Source organism: Centroberyx gerrardi, chromosome 13, assembly GCF_048128805.1.
Source record: "Centroberyx gerrardi isolate f3 chromosome 13, fCenGer3.hap1.cur.20231027, whole genome shotgun sequence".
Classification (NCBI taxonomy): Eukaryota; Metazoa; Chordata; class Actinopteri; order Beryciformes; family Berycidae; genus Centroberyx; species Centroberyx gerrardi.
The window spans coordinates 9,233,643-9,252,955 of record NC_136009.1 but is presented as its reverse complement, the minus strand read 5'-3'; the positions used below and the strand labels follow the sequence as shown (position 1 = coordinate 9,252,955).

The window sequence follows — 19,313 nt, the reverse complement described above, 5'->3', positions numbered from 1 at the left end:
TGATCACCAGGATGAATTCTGAGTCACATATCAACCAGTGTCACAGCAGTGAGGGAATTAAATAGAAATAGGCCATGAAGGTTCAAAGTAGGGGAAAAGATTGAGAAAGGACAACAAGGTTCAAAGTAATGATTAAAACTCTTTTAGTGTACACAGCCATGGCAGACCCCCCCTCCTTCCCCCTCCTCCTGCTCCACCACCACCATCACTGGAATCAGTCACACTGTTAAATGCCAACTCTCTGACTGCCAGACCAACTGCAGCTGCCTGATTAAGATGAAAAGGGCCGGGTGAAGGCTGCAACTATGTTCATCTCCGAGGATAAAGTGTGCCGAAGGACTGATGGAGTGTCAACAGATGCTGGTGACAAAACCTATTTCGCCTTCAGGTATCAACAGAGTATTACTGCTGAATGGTGTGAATGTGTGCTATTATCTTGCCAAAAGTTGGTAAAATGAAATGTGTCTCTTTATCTCTCAACTTATGTTGTCCTTTTTAACAGTGCCTAAATAAAAACTGGCGACGAGAGCCTTATTTAATACAGTTTACGTCTAATGGTGTAACAGCAGGTGAGACTTTACTGGAATCATATAATTAATCCGTTTGAAATCCAATTACAGCCTTATCACTCATGTTTCTGTTTGACAGGAACATGCTGCACAGGTAGCTTATAAATAGAGACCAGGTTTTTCTACAGATAGTCTGAGTGGTGGTGTTGAAGTGGTGAGGAATGTGTGTGCTGTGGCAATGAACAGCATATGTTAGGCAACTGGCAGGGTATTTTTTTTCATAGGTGGGTCAAGGCCAAGGTGCTACCAAGGTGTCACAAACCTTCACCAATACAAAATCCTATATGGCTAGGTTTAAGGATGATAGGCGTTCATTTTTTATTTTAATTTGGCCTTACCAGATTTCTGCTGTTATGAAAATGTATTTTTTACTTATGTTAGATGCATGTGTCTGTGCACGTGTCTGTGTGGGCTTGGAAATTTGTACAACCGTCTTCTTGAACCGTCTTGTATGATGCAAGTGTGAACAGACAGGTGCGAAATCACAGCTTGTCAGAGGAGAGAAGAGAGTCTCCAGCGAATATGTGTGTGTACGAATACACACACACACACACACACACACACACACACACACACACACACACACACACTTCTGCCTATATTTGTCTGTCTGTCTTTTTGTCTGAATTACTCCCTTCCTATCTTTCTCAAGCACATATAAAAACAAATACATATTAATTGGCACACACAGCACTTAAAAGCATTGGCTCAGTACACAATACATGCAGTAACTGTAATCAAACAGAGGAATAGTTCAGTCTTTGCTGCTCTCTAGTGGTTGCTTTATTCCTTATTTGTGGGCCTTTCACCCTTCCAGTGAGGGTCTGTTCAATGTCTGTTCAATGGTGAGACTCCCATTCTGATCAGATAGCAATATGCAGTTTCAGAGATCATCATGGACAAGGTCAATCTCTCAGTATGTAGAGAATAGATTATGCTGCCTTCAAGTGTCATTAGTGGCCAAAAGTTGTTTTATACGTCACTTTTACCCAACAGTTTTTTCCATAGTCTCATACTGCTGCTTTGTTGGGCCGTTCATGTGCGCTCAATTCGCAATTCCAAAATTTCCGATAGCACTGAAATGTAGCATTATCTAAATTGTGTAGCATTTGTGCCTTCTAGCGGCCAACACACGTAACTACGCAACTCAGAGGAAATGAAAGTTTTTAGCATCGTTGCATTGAAAGAGATTACACCTTAGAGTAAGGTAATGTGTGTAAAATTTTGAGTCTGACATGGTATATGAATATATAACTGCTTGGTTTTCCATAACCGTTTGTTCAACACCGACTGTCGGACATACAAGTGAACGTAAAACCACCAATTGGAAACTAGTGAGCTAACGTCATTGCTAGTTAGCCACCGCTAGCTGCCAGGATTAGTTAAACCGATGACGATATGGAGTTTGCAGTTGTTACTGTTTTTGTCCCTGTTGTTCTGTTGTAATCGTCAGCCGAAAGAATATAACAATACTTTGGTTAGCGTTAAGTCTTGTATCCTAGCGCTGGCAGTGTGTTGAATAATACAGCTAAGCTAACGTTAGCTAACGATGTGATTCAACAAGCTACTCAGTAGCTAGTTAGCTAACGTTACGTTAAGTATTGTTTCCATCTTCTCTGAATTAACAGTTAGATGACGTCTAACTGTGTCTCCTCTGCCTATTATAAACAAGATTAAGTTACTTTAAAGAGTGATCTGAATAGTAAGTGGTCTTGTTTAACTGACAGTTAAGCTGGTTTGAATGTTTTGTGTGTTGAGTCATACATGAATGTTTCTGTGTTGAGTCACACATGATTGAAACCACAAATAAATGTTAGTATCTTCTCAGACACAGCATCTTCAAGGATTGCCATATGGATTCTCCTCGACAGTCCAACAGGGCTAACCGTAACCGAGAGGCGAAGCGCGGCCAGAATCACTCCAGCACTCCTCCTCAGAAAGATGCCTATGCCAGGCTTCTCAGCCAGCACCACAGCAGCAAGTTCAGGGTGTACCTAGAACAGTATGCAAAGGAGTCGTCGTTTCAGGGGGAAGAAAATGGGCCGAGCGCATCGCCCAAGGCCCACAGTGACAGACTGGACATACCGCAGCGAAAAAGGGACCAGGCGTTTATTGAGTTCTCTGATTCAAGCGACTTCTCCCCTTCTTCCATGAAAACGAAAGGAGAGGAGAGTTCACTGTCGTTGTACATGGAGAAGCTCAATAGTCGCGGTGCGCAGCAGGACTGTGACAGGAGGCAGGGTGTGTCTGACAAGCAGCGACGGGGACAGAGGAGGGACACCACCACCAGTCAAGATGGAGACATCGAGTCCGGGGAGGAGCTCAGCTCGTTCAAAGACTCCAAACAACACCAGAAGCAGCAGAAGAAAATCAAAGACCCCAACAGAGACCATGCCTCAAAGGAAGCTGCCTCATGTCTCCGAGCTCCCCAGTCCCCAAGGAAAACCAGTTCAAGTGGACAGGAACAAGAGAAGATGAAGAAGTCAAAGAAAAAGAATCTGCCAAAGAACCACGAGGAGGAGAAAAGCAGAGATGGGGCAATAAGTTCTGGGGTTGATGCTGAGATGTCAAGGCCTAACCCTCAAGGTAAACTGTAGGTTAGTTTTTAAGAGGTCCATTCTCTGTGGATGTACACAAATTGCACGTAAATGTCATTTGCTATGATACTGTGTTTTTGTTCATTTGATGAATTGTGAGTTGGGTCACTGAGTGAAATCTTTTTTTATTCTTCAGCTTCAAGTGCCAATTCTGCTGACAAAAGTAAGAACAAAGGAGGCAGAGGAGCGAAGAAGCAAGTCTTTGAAGCCTACATGACCTCTGAGGACGTTTCCCATGGCCTAAAAAGAGCAGAACTCATTCAGGTGACATTACAGACCAAGAACTACTGTTCCTGAAACGGCAGCAAGATCCACAAATATGGATGAAATTACAAAGTGGTGAAAGTGTGGGGCTGTAGAGTTCTTACAGCAATTGTAGCTTTTAGTTATCAGTAGTACTGTAGTACTGAATAATAATTGCATTAAAAGTATAATTTGTAATTGGGGTCTACAGATGAGAAACTACATAAAAATACAATATATTTGTTATGCCACACAGTAGAAGTAAAGTTCAAGTTCCTAAACCGGCCCCCACACCCTGGCACATAAACTTTTATTGTTCATGAAGCAGTGGAGGGTACAGTAAGCCATAAAGTACATATCTAATGTTTGCTTATTTTCTCTCTAGGGGGCAATAAGAATCAACCCCAAGAAGTACCATGAGGCTTTCATCCCAGCTCCTGTAAGTTACTGTAGCTCATTTTCAAACAAACTTGACACAGCTTGTGCTGATGCGATTATCTCTCAGTTGGATTCTGTCACAGCTAACCTGTTGTATGTCCATATTATGAATTTCATCAATTCATAATCAGCCAATGCACAAATATCCATCTTGCAAAGGAATAGGGAACTTGGGAGTACAGGTAGAGTGATGCAGTTTACATCATCAGTTAAAGAGGGGTGAAAGACAAGTGCTCACTTGTATCTCCACAGGATGGCATGCGGGATATATTCCTGGATGGGATCGTATCTCGCAATAGAGCGCTGAATGGGGATGTAGTGGTGGTGCAAGTCCTCCCTCGGGAGCAGTGGAAGGTGAACTACACTAACCTGTCTGATTATTATAGTCCGATTATATTATTCGAACTGGTTCTACAGATTCATGTTTGTCTCTGTTCAGGTTGTGAGGTCGGACACTGACTGTGAGGGCGCCAGTGAGTCGGAGCACCAGACAGGGAAGAAGGCCCAAACGGCACAGAAGAAAAAAGAGCGGCCTCCCAGCCCTGATGTTATTGTGGAAGACCAGTATAGCGACCAGGATGAGCTCGTCAGCAGAGTTAAGAATATCACCCTCAGTGCCACAGGTATTGTATTAATCCAACAACTTGTGATGGGGTAGTCATGACAGCAATCGTAGGATGTTAGTCAGGTGCCTACAATTCAACTTTATTGTCATGTCAAAACCGTGGGAAACAGTTTTAACAGTCACAGTTAATAAAGTAATTGGTGCATCAGATAAAAATGATATTGCTGGTAGGTGGTCATATTCAGTAAGCTTGACATTTGACAGTTTTTGGTCTGTTTTGGAAACTGGATGAGTGGTCAGTAGTCTCCAAACACAATAGTTCAGCTAATAAGTCTTTCTTTTCCTCTCATCTTTCTGTACTTCAGAGAAGGGGGAAATGAGAGGACCTCTGGAAGACGCCACAACGCCACGATCCAATGGGGAAATACTCCAAAGGACTGCTAAAGTGAGCCTCCTTTCTTTCTCTGTTACTTCCCTCATTTTTCTCTTCCTCTCTTCCCTTGTTTCCTTCACCATTTCCTTGATTAAAATAACCGCCCTAATGTTACTGAAATGATCCAAAACGATTGAAGTCGCGCTGCTGACTCAATTTAAGTCATGCTGTCCTTCCCCCCTCCTCCACCTCCGTCTTCTAGGTGGTGTACATTGTTGAGCGTAAACACTCGAGAGCTGTGACCGGCTTCCTCAAGTTCCTCCCAGACAAGCCCTTCGCCATGTTCTCCCCTATGGACCACCGGGTGCCACGGATTAACATTCCGCTGCCCGACTGTCCTGCTGACTTTATTTCCCGCCCAGGCGACTACGCCAACACCTTGTTCATCTCTCGCATCACCAGCTGGCCAGTCGACAGCAACTTCGCAGAAGGGTGGGTATTCCAGAGGCATGATGCAGGGAACTTTTTCAACAGTATCCCAGTACATTGAGCCACTTGGGAATAAAAACCGAGGGCCATATAGACAAACCCTACAACTGGAAGTGATGTTGAATTCACCAAGGAGCAGTTAGTGTTTTTAGTCAGTGCACTCTGGTTTGACAGCCCTCCCTCCAACTCTTCTTTACGTGTTTCCTCCAGTCGACTTGCTAAGACGCTGGGCCAAGCCGGGGAAATCGAGCCGGAGACGGAGGGCATCCTGACAGAATACGACGTAGATTTCTCCGAGTTCCCCGACGAGGTGCTGGACTGCCTACCCAAGAACCTGCCCTGGACCATCCCCCCTGAGGAGATGTGCAGGAGGAGAGACCTGAGGTCAGACTGTTAGGCTTACATATACACTATCAGTCAAGTGTTTGGACTCACATTTTTCTTTATTTTTGCTATTTTCCACATTTTAGAATAATAGTAAATACATCAAAACTAATTCCAAACAAATGGAATTATGCAGAGGCATAGGCATCAACTTCACTATTTATATTTGTCTAAGAAACACATTTCACACATTAAATCATAAGCCTTTGGATCAGAATGGCTTTAAGATGATGAAAAACATAGTCCATTCAGTCAGGTGTGTCTAAACTTTTGACTGGTAGTGTATATATACATATATATATATATATATATATATATATATATATATATATATATATATATATATATAGTTATCTAATCCCTTTATCTTTTTTCTGATAGAGCTCAGGTTCTGTTCTTTGGGTGGGAACATATAGTAATATGAGCTGTATAGACCCATACTAGTGGCAGTGCTTTCTTCCAGAACTACTCAAATGCCTAAGGGGTTGCTGAATTAGGATTAGCACTATTTTATACATAAAGAGAATTATTATACACCAGATCTTGAAACAAATGTTTTTGTCAACTGGCCATAATGGCTGGATTTAAAATTGCAGCCACAGCATTGCGTCTTACCAGCCAACATCAGTTTTAGAATAGTTTCAGGCTCTGTCATACACATATAATGGCTGCAAATAAGTGGATCACCTAGTCATATTACTCACAAAGCGCTGCTCATTGTATCGTCTCTAGGAAGGAGTGTATCTTCACTATCGACCCTGCTACTGCCAGAGATTTGGATGATGCCTTGTCTTGTAAACCACTCCCAGATGGTAAGCTGCTGCCTAACTGTCATGGTGTGGGTGATGATGATGATGATGATTTGTCATTATAGAGACTTGCTGTAATGAAGGATCATGTGTTTTTTGGTTTAAAGTTTTTAAGTAGGGGGGTGTAGACCATCTTCATAGTATATTTTTAACGCAGGTAATTTTGAGGTGGGAGTCCACATTGCTGACGTGAGTTATTTTGTGGAGGAGGGCAACGCTCTGGACGCCATTGCCAGCCGAAGAGCCACCAGCGTATATATGGTGCAAATGGTGAGTGCTCCCTGATAACTTTGGTATTTTATTCTTTTCAATATGTGCTTGTTATATCTAAAACTACTAGGTAAACTGTCCAGCTTTCATTTGATTTATATAGCTTTAAAATTCAGTCTAATAACATTTGAGTTCCATTTGTTTGATTGCTTTTCTTTCTTTCTTTGTTGTTGTGGTAGTTTGTTGATATGAGCAGGTCCAGCAGCAGTCTGTGATCATTTGCCACTCTGTCAGGCTGACTGTTAATTTCTCTGGTGTAGCTTATTAGTCATTATACCGCAATTTCTCTTCTGAGCACTCAACAAGCGTATGCTTTGTCACCCTCAGGTGATCCCCATGTTGCCCAGGCTGCTGTGTGAGGAGCTGTGCAGTCTGAACCCTCTCACTGACAGACTCACCTTCTCTGTCATCTGGAAAATCTCACCGCAGGGGAAGGTATGCCAATGTACAAGGTTATTTATTATAAAGCAAGTTCTGCACAGTTCCACAGCACTTTCATGGTTTTGCAAGCTATAGATGCCTAGCTGAAAACATCAGCCATAATAATACAAGTAGTATCTGCTTCCTTTTATGAACTAGATACTGCTCAATAAACAACAGACATGATTTTTGAGAAATGCGCAAGTGATGAACTGTGATGAAAATTGATAGCTCACAGGTAAAGAGGAGTGAAGGGTCTGACAGCTGACTGATTTATCCTGAATTTGCCTCCTGATGCTCACGGTCCCAGAGTGACAGTGGGCTGTGCGGGGAAAAAAACCCAAACATTTCTGTATTTTCCTCATCTTGATTTGTCTCTTTGGTGCCATTTCCAATTGCCTATCCTTATCCCTCAGATTCTTAGTGAGTGGTTCGGCCGCTCAGTAATCCGCTCCTGCGTGAAGTTGAGTTACGACCACGCACAGAGCATGATCGAGGCCCCGGAGAAGATGTTCTCTGCCGAGGAGTTGCCACCCGTGGCCCCTGAGCACCCTATCGACGAGATCCACCAGGCTGTGCTCAACCTGCACACCATCGCCAAGAACCTCCGAGCTCAACGCTTCGAAGGAGGAGCCCTCAGACTAGACCAGGTTAGTCCTAGTTGCCTGGTTTTTGACTTTTATTGTGCCATTTGTCCCATTTTGTTTTGTTTCTGAGACTGGAGAGTGACAGGACAGATGTTGGGGGGAGAGAGAGCGAGAGAGAGAGGGTAGCATGCAACAAGGTCTTGAGCCAGCTTATTATAGGGTTCCAACTCAGGTCCGGAAAGTATGGAAAATGAATTTGATCATTTGTAGATCTTGAAAAGTTTGGAAAATGTACAAAAAGTCAGCTATAGAGTGATAAGGCCTAGTCATCTTGCCCAGTCACTATCGACATTATTTCACATTGATTGTCAAGAAATTAGATCTGCAAAAAGTATGTTATGTTGAGATGGGAAATGTGTAGAAACCTTGGTCTGCTAAGCCATCAGAACACCCTAGTGTCCGTGTTTTACATTTTCTCAAAACTGGCAAGAAACTGAGATTTACTTTTGGAAGAGAAAATAAATTACAATGATCACAGGAGGCAAATACAATCTTTTCAGTCTTTTCTTTTTTTTTTTTAAGTTTCTCCAGGCAAAGATAATGCTGTGGAAGATGCATAATCTTTTCCAGCACCAACCTACTTCACATTCATAAAGTAACACTTACTCACATCTGGCAGCTGCCTGGTGCAGCTACAGTCTACTACTGTGGGCCACTGAGCAGCTCCACTTGAGCAACTGGGGGTTAAGCGCCATGCTTAAAGGATAAGGCTGGTGTTTTTTAATGCATTGCTTACCGTCAACAAATCCTATGAAAATAACAAAATCAACAATGCGTTTGCTCTACTCCTGTTACTTTCTGACTTCCCACGTAGGGATGCACCGGTATCGGTGCCGATACCAGGCTAAAATGGAATATCGGTATCAGAGATTTTACCCAAGACAAAAATCTGATACCGAAAGCCATGAGTAACATGTAAGAAATAAAAGCAAACTGTCTTGATTTTATGCATTTGTGGCACATAGAAGCCTGTATTTCTCAAACAGTGGGAAAAACAAGGATTTTATCTCAATAATTTTGTCCATTGACCCCAAACTAATGAAGTAAGCCTGCACTGTTCAGTAAAAGTAATGGATCGGATCGGTACTCAGTATCGGCCGATACTTAAACTTTCATACTCGTAATCGGTATCGGCATTGAAAAAGTGGCATCGGTGCATCCCTATTCCCACGTACCGTTTTTAGCCGTCAACCCGGAAGTCAGTGGCTCCAATTGTAAGCTAAAAACCTTGAAATACAGCTCACAGGAATAGTTTCAATTTTAAAAATCGCTAACTGTTACCACGAAAAGTCAGACTGTTGTAGTTATTACCAAATCAAATTCTTCATTATGCCGGGGACTCTTTTCGGTGCTACGGAACTACTTTCCTGAGATCGCAAACATGTCTACAGCCGGCTTATTAAGTTGTTTGAGGAAAAAGTCGGCTGGCCCGGTGCATCGTGATGATGAAATATGTTGCCCACAGCAACAGCATGGCTCTTTGACGTGTTTTTAACCGTTTTTTTTAATACAATGGAGTTCCATGGCTCCTGGGACATGGCTTCATTGGGCGCCCGCTACATGGACGAGATTTGCTGGCAAAACAAAATCATTGCTGATTTTGTTATTTTTATAGGATTTGTTGACGGTAAGCAATGCATTAAAAAAACACCAGCCTTATCCTTTAAGGAACCTCGATGATAGTTGCTGAGAGAGGAGGGAGAGCACTACTAATTCATTTTCTCTGCCCAGATTTCTCTATCCAGTACACATTATTAAATCGGTGACCTTGCTGCCATTCTTTCCTAAGCATACTCTCTGTTTCTGTTTCAGTTGAAACTATCTTTCACCCTGGACAAAGAGACCATGATGCCCCAAGGCTGCTATGTTTACCAGTACAGAGACAGCAACAAGTGAGTGACAGGCTCTCCTCAGATGCATCTCTGTGTCTGCACCTCCTCGACTCCTCTTCCAAAATGGGAATCAAATTGACTTTATGGATCTATAACTTGTCTTTTTGAATCAATCCAGAGTGCTTTTACTTCAGTCCTCCTATGTTCTTAATCCCCTTTCCTCTCCATCTGTCCATCCATAAACCTGTCTTGTAGGTTGGTGGAGGAGTTCATGCTGCTGGCTAACATGGCCACAGCCCACCATATCTACCGCTCCTTCCCTGAGCAGGCCCTGCTCCGACGCCACCCTCCACCCCAGACCAAGATGGTGGACGAGCTGCAGGAATTTTGCGACCAGATGGGCCTCAACGTCGACTTCACCTCTGCAGGAGCCTTGCATGTTGGTACTCCTAATGCAAATGTAGCCCAGTGTCTAAACTGTCAGGAACAACTAGGAAATGCTTCTCGTTCTGTAGTCGAAGTCGCAGTTTGAGCCAGGTTCAGGAGCTCCTGATGTTTGTTGGCTCATGTTTGTTGGCATGATCATACAAGGGATTGTGTGGCACTTCAGAACAGTAGTGAATTTTTTTGTGTGTGCCTGTGGATCAGACAGGTTGAGAACTACTGTTGTAGTATAAAGTGCGACTCCTATGATGTTGTATGTGCGTATTTCCCTCTCCCAGGAATATCACTAAATATGAGGACTCTTCTCCCCAGATCACAAATAACAGACTAAGCTTTCCAATTAATAGGCTCAATGAAAATCTCTAAGAAACACTCTTAAGAGTTTATATAAAAGGACTAATGTTTTCATATTAATTGAAATCTCTACTTTTCCAGAGGAGTCTCCACACCACCCTTGGGGATGATGAGTATTCCAGTGCCAGGAAGGAGGTCCTCACCCACATGTGCTCCAGACCCATGCAGGTGAGAGTTGCCTTTGCTAGATGTTTATGTCCATATATCAAGCTTACATGAAATACACATGCAATTGTCCGATTGAAAAGTATCAAGTTACTCTTTACCGTTACAACACATGCGAGTTCGGAGAAATTGTGGAATTTTATATTTTTTTACGAATGTTTTCAGAACAGGAGACGGACTGTCAGGTTGAGTACAGAGCTACTGCATCGCCAAATGACAGACATGATGTGATGCGCACATTAGACGCATTACAGAGCGATTTAGATCAATTTCTATACATTGATTAACTGTTTTTATTGTGCCGGCCGTGCCGATATTGTGGCGCTGCCACAGTTTATGTATTGGAAACAATGGCACGACAATCTACTGGTTTATTTAAGAATAAGAGCGTATCTACGTGATCAGGGATGAGTCCAGTGCACAGCCTGGTGACAGTGTATTTCGACTTTGTATTACAATGTTTACAATGAATGTAATGCTTCCGCCCGCTTGCTTGGCTTTCTTCTTCCTCTGTATAGGCGGTGAAAGTTAAATTGCGCCCTTGTGGCGGTAAATCATTTCAGAAAAAAATTAGAAATGGCACATAACGTGCATTATCGATTAATATATGCTTGATCGATCAAATTGTTAACGATGATTAATCGATCGTCGATTAATCATTAACATCCCTATGGTATATATGATCAGTTTTTATATTTAATCTGTGTTATTGGTATTTCCAGATGGCAGTGTACTTCTGTACAGGTGTACTGAAGGAGGAGCACCTGTTTAAGCACTATGCCCTCAACGTTCCTTTCTACACACACTTCACATCGCCCATCAGACGCTACGCAGACGTCGTCGTACACCGGCTGCTGGCTTCTTCACTGGGTGGGTAGCTTCTCCGCAGCAGGCGCTCCACATTCTTTCTGTCCTTCTCTCCTCTGTCTCTCTCTCCCTCTCTCTCTTGCTCTCTCTCTCTCTCTCTCTCTCTCTCTCTCTCTCTCTCTCTCTCTCTCTCTCTCTCTCTCTCTCTCTCTCTCACAAACACTTGAACAAAAGACACAAGTTTTGTTTGTTTTGAACAGTGCTTCAATTGTATTGCTGGACATTTCTGGATGATATTGTAGAATAGCAATGCAGTAAAACACAAAGCAGCCTCAGATCTCACACTGAGTTGAAGTATTGTTTGTCCCGTTGTCTTTGATATTGTTTTCACTTGCTGTCTGCTCCTTGTGTGTGTGCTGGGTCAGTGTGTATATGTTTGTGTCCCTTATAATATTATAATTTTTTAGTGTTACTCGCTGTGTGCTTATCTGTCTACTGAATGTTTGCATGCAGGTTGCGGCCCTCGTATAGAGCTGACGGGAGAGGAAGTCCACAAGCAGGCATCGCACTGCAATGACAAGAAGACTGCCTCCAAGAGAGTCCAGGAGCTCAGCTCTGAGCTGTTCTTCGGAGTGTTTGTGAAGGTAGGTAACCACATCACAACATACTGTTCAGTGGTGGGACCAAAAAACAACACACGTTCACTGTTGAAGTAGTAAGCAAGGTTTTTTTTTCTTGTTAATTGTTATTGTGGCCATGCTTTTAACAAAATGGTTTGGGTTTTTTTTATCAAACAGTAGAATAAAACACAACTTTATTCATCTGTTTATATGAAAGCTGTAGACTTTCATCAAAATGAAACAGTTTGGTCTAAGGCTACATTTACATTTTTTACAGTATTTCTTGCATTGTTTTTTTTGCCTCTTCTCACTCTTAATTCCTCTTAGAAAATCCCTTCTCCCTCTCTCCATAGCTCCTATTATAATTCTATTCCTGGCACTTCTCACATAATTCTGTGGTCAGAGGAATATTATCAGGGCACTACGGCTCTGACTCTTGGTGATCTTGGAATTGGAGCTTATTCTCCTACTGTACCCATTGGAAATTGCTCTGTATAAGAAATTCAGCTAGATTCCTAAAATGTAAATTAAGACCAGGTTGAAACCAGGTCCTCGATGTCAGCCCACAGCCTTATTGTCAGTATCCAGAGCTGCGATATTCTTCCTGGGTGGTTGACCTGTCGTCTTGTCATGTGCACCATAGGAGTGCGGTCCTCTGGACTCTGAGGCCATGGTGATGGGGGTGCTGGATCAGTCCTTTGATGTGCTGGTCCTCCGCTACGGGGTTCAGAAACGCATCTACTGCAAGGTGAGCTGCATTACACTTCAACTGCAGGGAACATTTTCAGTGTCTTGTGTTTGTAATGATTTCTTTGTCTTGATTTTATATACATCTGTGAATACATTTGTATTATAGATATTTTATTTAACGTAAAGATTTTTATGATTTGTTTTAGATAATGTTTCAGAATGATGACACGAGGGGTAACATTATTTGCCTTTAATTTTAAATGCAATATAACAGTGCGTCCAGCTGGTGCACAGTGCCCTTTACATTGCCTCTTATGATCTAAAAAGCTCTTTTCCGCCATCTGTTGGCTGTTTTGTTGTGCAGTTTACATCATCACAGACAGGCTCAGGCCTGTGTGCACAGTGATACAAAAAAAAAAAAAACATCACAGGGTCAGAGCGTATTCCAGACCAGAGTGAAAATGAGACAACACAATACAACACAGTCTGAACCCATCTGTTTATTTGTCTCCTCCATCAGTCTCTGGCGGGCCTGGACTCGTTCCACCATCACAAGGTGGGGAAGAAGGGAGAGCTGACTCTGGTCTGGTCACCAGAGGAGCCAGAGAAAGCCCCAGTGCAGCAGGTGAGAAGCACAGCTACTGACACGCATAGTAGAAATGCTTCTGTTATGGTATGGTGCACCAGTACTAGGAATATTAAAATAAAACGTATATTAAAACAGAGAACATTGACCTTGTTCTACATTTGGTAATAATATTATTAAAGGAACTATAACAAAAGTGAGCACATCAGATTGCTTGGCTGAAACTACCGTTGCATAATGCTATTAAATTTGTTATTTTCTCTACAGGTAATTTCAGTCTTCACCTTAGTGGAGGTGCAGCTCAGAGCAGACGGTGCGCCCATGAAATACAGCGCAGTGCTCAAGAGGCCCGATGAGAACGGATCAGCCGCACTGTAAATGTGCCACACATCACAACACTAGATCACACAAAACAAAATAGAGCACTGTACCGTAAAAGTCTGCTTTTACATACTCTTGTGGAATTGCACGTTCTTTTTAATTGATTATTAGAACTAAGATGTTAGTATAGTTGACTGATGGTTGGATGATGAACGGATCTTAGCCAGGCTGTAGTTTGGAATCACTGTGATCGGGCCAGAGTCAAACTGCACTTGAAATTCCTACATTAAGTTTCAGTGTTCGAGCCTCCATGAACTCTCTGATGGGCCGACCTTGTTTGCCGTTTTTTGGTAGGTTCAATTCCAAGGAAAGGTCACTCAATCACAGAAAAGTAATTCAGTATGGATTTCAAGTAGTATGTTGGTCCTGGTCTGACTGAAAGCACCAACACCGTGCAATTAATGTTATTTTGCAGTTGATTTAATGGCGTAAGGAGGTCCTTTTTTGATGTGATATAATAGATATACACAGTTTGATGTGTGAAGCTTATAGCTTGAACTATTTTCAGTTTAACAGTAAGGATTGGTTTCCTGAGTCTAGACTGAGGAGAGCCTCAGGTTGCACAGCTACTGACTTTTATTGTTTTGACGTGTCAGGGCAAGTAGTTGACCAGACGTTGACTGGCCACAGTGGCTATGATATTTCTGTTGCTTACGAACATGATTTCTAGCACCGTACAACCGTAGGTTGACAGAACAGACAGCAGGCACATCTCATCCAATCAAATTATACAGAGCAGATTATTCAGAACTTCTAATTTGCATCAGAGCCTTAAGAGCCATCAACTGTCAGCAGTTTGTGCAGATCCTGTTGTTATTGAGCCTTATGCTGAAATATGAACAAAATTAATACAATACTACTGTCTCTGAAAGAAAAATACTTGATTTAAAAACAATCTCCAGATAAATTTTTTCACCACAGTCAAGGATGCGTCAGTGTTCAAGGCTTTACAAACACCGATTCCCTCCATCCTGACCTGGAGACACACCTAGTCGACACCTAGTCAACTGCGGTGCCATGTGTCATCGAGGCCAAAGAGAATACAGGTTTTATACTCTTTGGCCTCGGTGACACATGGTTGAGAACCACTGACCTAGTGGCTCTGCTAGTCGAGGGCTCAGTTTGTCCACTTTTCAGTGCCATCCCTAGTCGTCAGTTTAGTATTTATAAAGCATCTTAGAATAGGAATGATGATTTTTCCCTTTCATATTTGCCTTCATGATGGTCTAGGAAATCTGTGTTTTGTTGATAAGCAAATCTACTTCTATTATAACACAGGCCCTGGTTAGTAATCTGGGTCCGCTACAGTATTGTTGTTAGATTCTGAATTATACAAAACTGGAAGAATCTAGAAGGTGTCGTTAAGACAGATAGTAAGCTCAGTCTAGGTTCAAGAAACCTGGAGTGGTAGTTAAAATAAGACTTTATTTGAATGTTTTTATTAACTGGTTGTTTTTGCTCGAGTGTAATTACATGTCTCAAGCTGTCAAAATGTAGCAGTAGTGGCAAGCTTCAAAGCTTTCACTATATTAAATCCATATTGCATAGCTCTCCTAGTTGACGGATATAGTACCTGTTGCATAGAAACAAAAAACATAACAGCTACCACATCTGTCATGACTATTTTTATTGCCTATGTATTCAGGTATTTATAGTGTTTTATAGTGTTGTCATAGTTTTACAGAAAGTCACATAGGACTTTTTATTTAATTTAAATTCTGTGAAGGGGAATCTGACATTATTTTTTGGTTGCAGACTAAGATGTATGTCTAGTGTGCAAGTGAGGCCAAAGTGAAATAATGGATTAACTCTGTCATTGTTTTAACACAAGCTATGGGAATGACTTGAATGTGACTTGTAATGCTGCTGCAAATTGTGAGTGGCCTTGAGATCTTATTGCATTTTATGTTGACTTGAGTTGCTTTTGATTGCTTTGTTTTATGTCTCTGTTAATCAAACTGTTCAACCAACAGCCGGCTTCTATCAGAGGCACGCACAGTGAAATCAAGGCTGAGCCTTTCTCTCATTTTTCTTCCTTTAAGCTCAGGCTTGTTCTGTGCAGCCCAAACTCGTTGTGGGCTTGGTCAGAATTAACTCATTGTGAATCTGATCTTGAGTTAATCTAATGAACACACAGTTTTCAGTGCAGCACATGGCGTGGCTACACGTTAACATTTTTCTTAAATGGAGTAGTGTGCCTTTCTTTGTTTCATCCTGAGCCTCATTTTTATTTCTTTTGCTCATAACCAGTGCCATGTAGTTTACATCTAATTCAAAAAGGATAAGCCGCTGCTTCCGCACAATTAAAACGTTTTTCTTTTGTTATATATTCAAACAAAATCCTCCTTTTTATTTTTTTTTTCTCCCTTTTTTTTGACCAAATTAAAGACTCATTACTAATAGCAGTATGATGCCCCCTGTTGAATGTACTAGTTTAATGTTTTCATTTATTGGACTGAAGACTTTATATGGACTGACAGTATGTTACAGCTAATCATGAGTTTTAAATGTATTTTAAAACAGCAAATAGTTTGTTTTAATTGTTTGTAAAGACTGGCGCAAAACATCTGTACCTTGACTGAGGTTTGGATCTAAAATTACTAAAAAATAACTTAAAATCTGTGTGAATGTACATTTAGTTGATTTACTTCAAAATCAAAAGAAAACTGTAGCTTTAAGGGTTGAAGTGTAACTTCTGTAGGCCTTTTGAAAGGTTTGAATTGTTGAATTGTCATGTAACTTTGATTTGGTTCAGTAATGAAAGCATCTGTTCTGTGCAGTACCACCATACAAGGCAATACTCGTCACTAGAAAAATAAATAGATACATGAGGTCCATAAGGGCGTTTGTGAGTGATTTATGCTGAATGTGACTGCATCAAATTAATTAAACTGCACCGCTGCCCCATCTGAACATGTTTATTTTAGATAGTGAATAAATATAATCAATGTGTTCTAGATTACCAGGGAGTGTCTGTAATTTATAAATCATAAACCCATTTCAACTGCATTTACAGATACAGGACTTCTGATAGTCTGTCACCGTGTCAAAGTTGAAGGCTTGTCTTTATGAGCTTACATACTTTCGATACTTATTTTCAAGAATTGCACTGCAAAAAATGTCTTAAGTCATCTAGTAGTGAATTTTAAAATCTTGAATCAAGTAACATCTTGATACTATCAGAGTGATTTTTCCTGTTTGGAGAAGTCTAGAAATTCTTGGAACAACAATTCTTTTAGCTTGTATTACAGAAAACAAGATTTTAAGACTAAATGTCTTATCTATATGACACCCTATTATCAATAACCTCTCCATCTTCTGAAAGTTTTAAGACCAGCTGGGAAAATGAAATAGGTATTCAAATACCAGATGACATATGGGAAGAAAGTCTCGGAACACATACACGAATGCTCAAATAACGCCAGACACTGTCTTATACAATTTAAGATACCACATAGACTCCATTACTCCAAGGTAAAAATACACAGCATATATCCAAACGTATCACCCACGTGTGATAAATGTCATTCCTCAGAGGCAACTCTTTTTCATAGCTTCGTATCGTGCCCCAAAGTTACATCTTTTTGGACTGATATCTTCAACAACATCTCAGAAATTATTAACACTCCATTAGAACCAGAACCTTTACTGATTATTCTTGGTGTATCTGAAGCATTAAGAAGACTCGCCACGGCCCAACAACAATTCCTCTCTTACTGCCTCATCACAGCAAAAAAATTACTACTTATGTCATGGAAAGAAACAACAGTTCCTACCTCCAAAATGTGGCTACGTGATCTGACCAGTACATTATATTTTGAAAGGATAAGATATATATTAAAGGGCAGACTCTCTCAATATAATACGATCTGGCAACCCCTCATATCATACCTTGCACATAGAAGTAACTAAGTTGTAGCCTACACTTATACACTGTGTCATATTTTATTTAATGAGTAAATGGGTGAGTGGAAGGTAGAGGACAAGGAAACGGGAAAGGCTTGGGAAGATAGGGAAGGCTACAGGGAAGATAAAGGTCACCTATTTCTTTTTTTATTGCTTTTAATTTCCCTTTCTCTTTTTGGTTTGTTTGTTTTTGATATTGTTCCAAATCTCAAGAAACAATCCTATATTTTTTGTATCATATGTTTTGTATCTGTGAAGATACATAAATATAATTTTATTATTTTTTTCATAGAAATGAAAATGAGCATTGACACAATAATATACTGTATGTATAAGGTTCTTTGGCTCAATAAAAAATATTTGAAAGAAAAAAAAAGATTTTAAGACTAAATGGCTTGTCAAGATGAACATTTTTCATTTTTCACATTGTGCAGCATCTCCACGAGAGATGCTGGAGATAGAACAGGAGTGCTGATCTAGGGTCAGTTGTTCTCTCTTTCAGTCTGTCATGAAAGAGATGGTGGAGGACTATCTGAACCTACATGAGCACCTGATGTTGTGACACACAGAGATCCTCCCATAACTTTGGTTCCATGACGTCATGAAGAAGGTAGTCAGGTCAATATGAGTTGAGATAAAGGAGCACAACACTCCCATGATAGAAGAAAAAACAGCCACACCTAATCTGTGTTCATCAATAACCGTGTTTCACTGTCAATGGGCTGAAAGGAGATAACGATTGCAGCAACTGTGTAGTTTATGTTTTAGAGAGACTGAAAGCCAGTATACTAGTAGTGTACTGTGTGGTCAATGTGAAACTGAACCTGCCTGTGAATATGATCCAGTCAAGTGACACTAAAACATACAGTAGTTTACATCTGGTTTTATGATTAACATACAGGTTCAACCCTGGGTGCAACGTCATATCCAACAAGAAAATGACACCATTACCACAATGATTCTCTACATGCAGTGCTGACCTACAACCAGCTACTGTGGGGACTTCTCAAACTCATTACACAGTACATGCATTTGCAGTGATAAGGCCAATCACAGTGGATACACACTGTAGGTAACTCATACTTACCTACACCTGGTTTTACTGAAGGTTTTAGATACTCCATTCGTAGCTCATGCTGTTGCCTCCCTAGCACAGTAGGTAACTCTTCTGTGCACTCAGTGACAGAAAGTTTATGAGGCGGTATATTCATCACTAAAACATGATTCACAACCCAGGAAATCCTACACTAAGCAGAATGTGACGTAAATGATAACCACCACACAGGAGATACTCGAGTATCGTGGAAGACAGGTTTGGTCCTGCTTCAGTTCAGAGATGATTAGTTTGGTCTTGTATTTACAGCTTTATTGCTGATAGTCTGTGGGAGGTCCGGCAGTGTCTCAGTCATGTCAAAGTATTCTTTCTATCGCAGGGTCCAAAGGCCTGTTTTTCATTAGAGCACGCACTGTTTGACCATGGCGGCTCTACAGCAAAGCCATAACGAGACATTTGTGTAATGTGTTTTTTATTGTAGTAATGTAGTGCTTTTATGCTCCAGAAATACTCAATAGTCTCTTAATAGAACAGCATGACACGGGCATTGCTTAGTCATTGCCAGGTCATTTCCACAGATTGTCATTACAGGTTTGTTAATGGTTTCCCCATCAGGCCAAAAGTCCACATAACACATATGGATGAAAGCTGTAGCAATGATACTGTAGGA

At 41.1% G+C, this 19,313-nt stretch overlaps 1 protein-coding gene across 1 annotated transcript; it reads left to right on the top strand.

Moving 5' to 3' along the window:
- The first annotated feature begins 1,699 nt into the window (after positions 1–1,699).
- Positions 1,700–16,590, top strand: dis3l2 (DIS3 like 3'-5' exoribonuclease 2). Its single transcript, XM_078287456.1, has 21 exons — positions 1,700–1,776; positions 2,387–3,155; positions 3,303–3,430; positions 3,795–3,848; positions 4,100–4,201; positions 4,287–4,470; positions 4,778–4,857; positions 5,048–5,277; positions 5,485–5,658; positions 6,391–6,470; positions 6,625–6,737; positions 7,065–7,172; positions 7,574–7,807; positions 9,617–9,696; positions 9,892–10,075; positions 10,516–10,602; positions 11,322–11,469; positions 11,920–12,050; positions 12,670–12,774; positions 13,237–13,341; positions 13,570–16,590. Exons 2-21 carry the CDS (start codon positions 2,423–2,425, stop codon positions 13,678–13,680), a joined length of 3,171 nt encoding a protein of 1,056 aa, XP_078143582.1. The 5' UTR covers positions 1,700–1,776; positions 2,387–2,422; the 3' UTR covers positions 13,681–16,590.
- Positions 16,591–19,313: the final 2,723 nt, after the last annotated feature.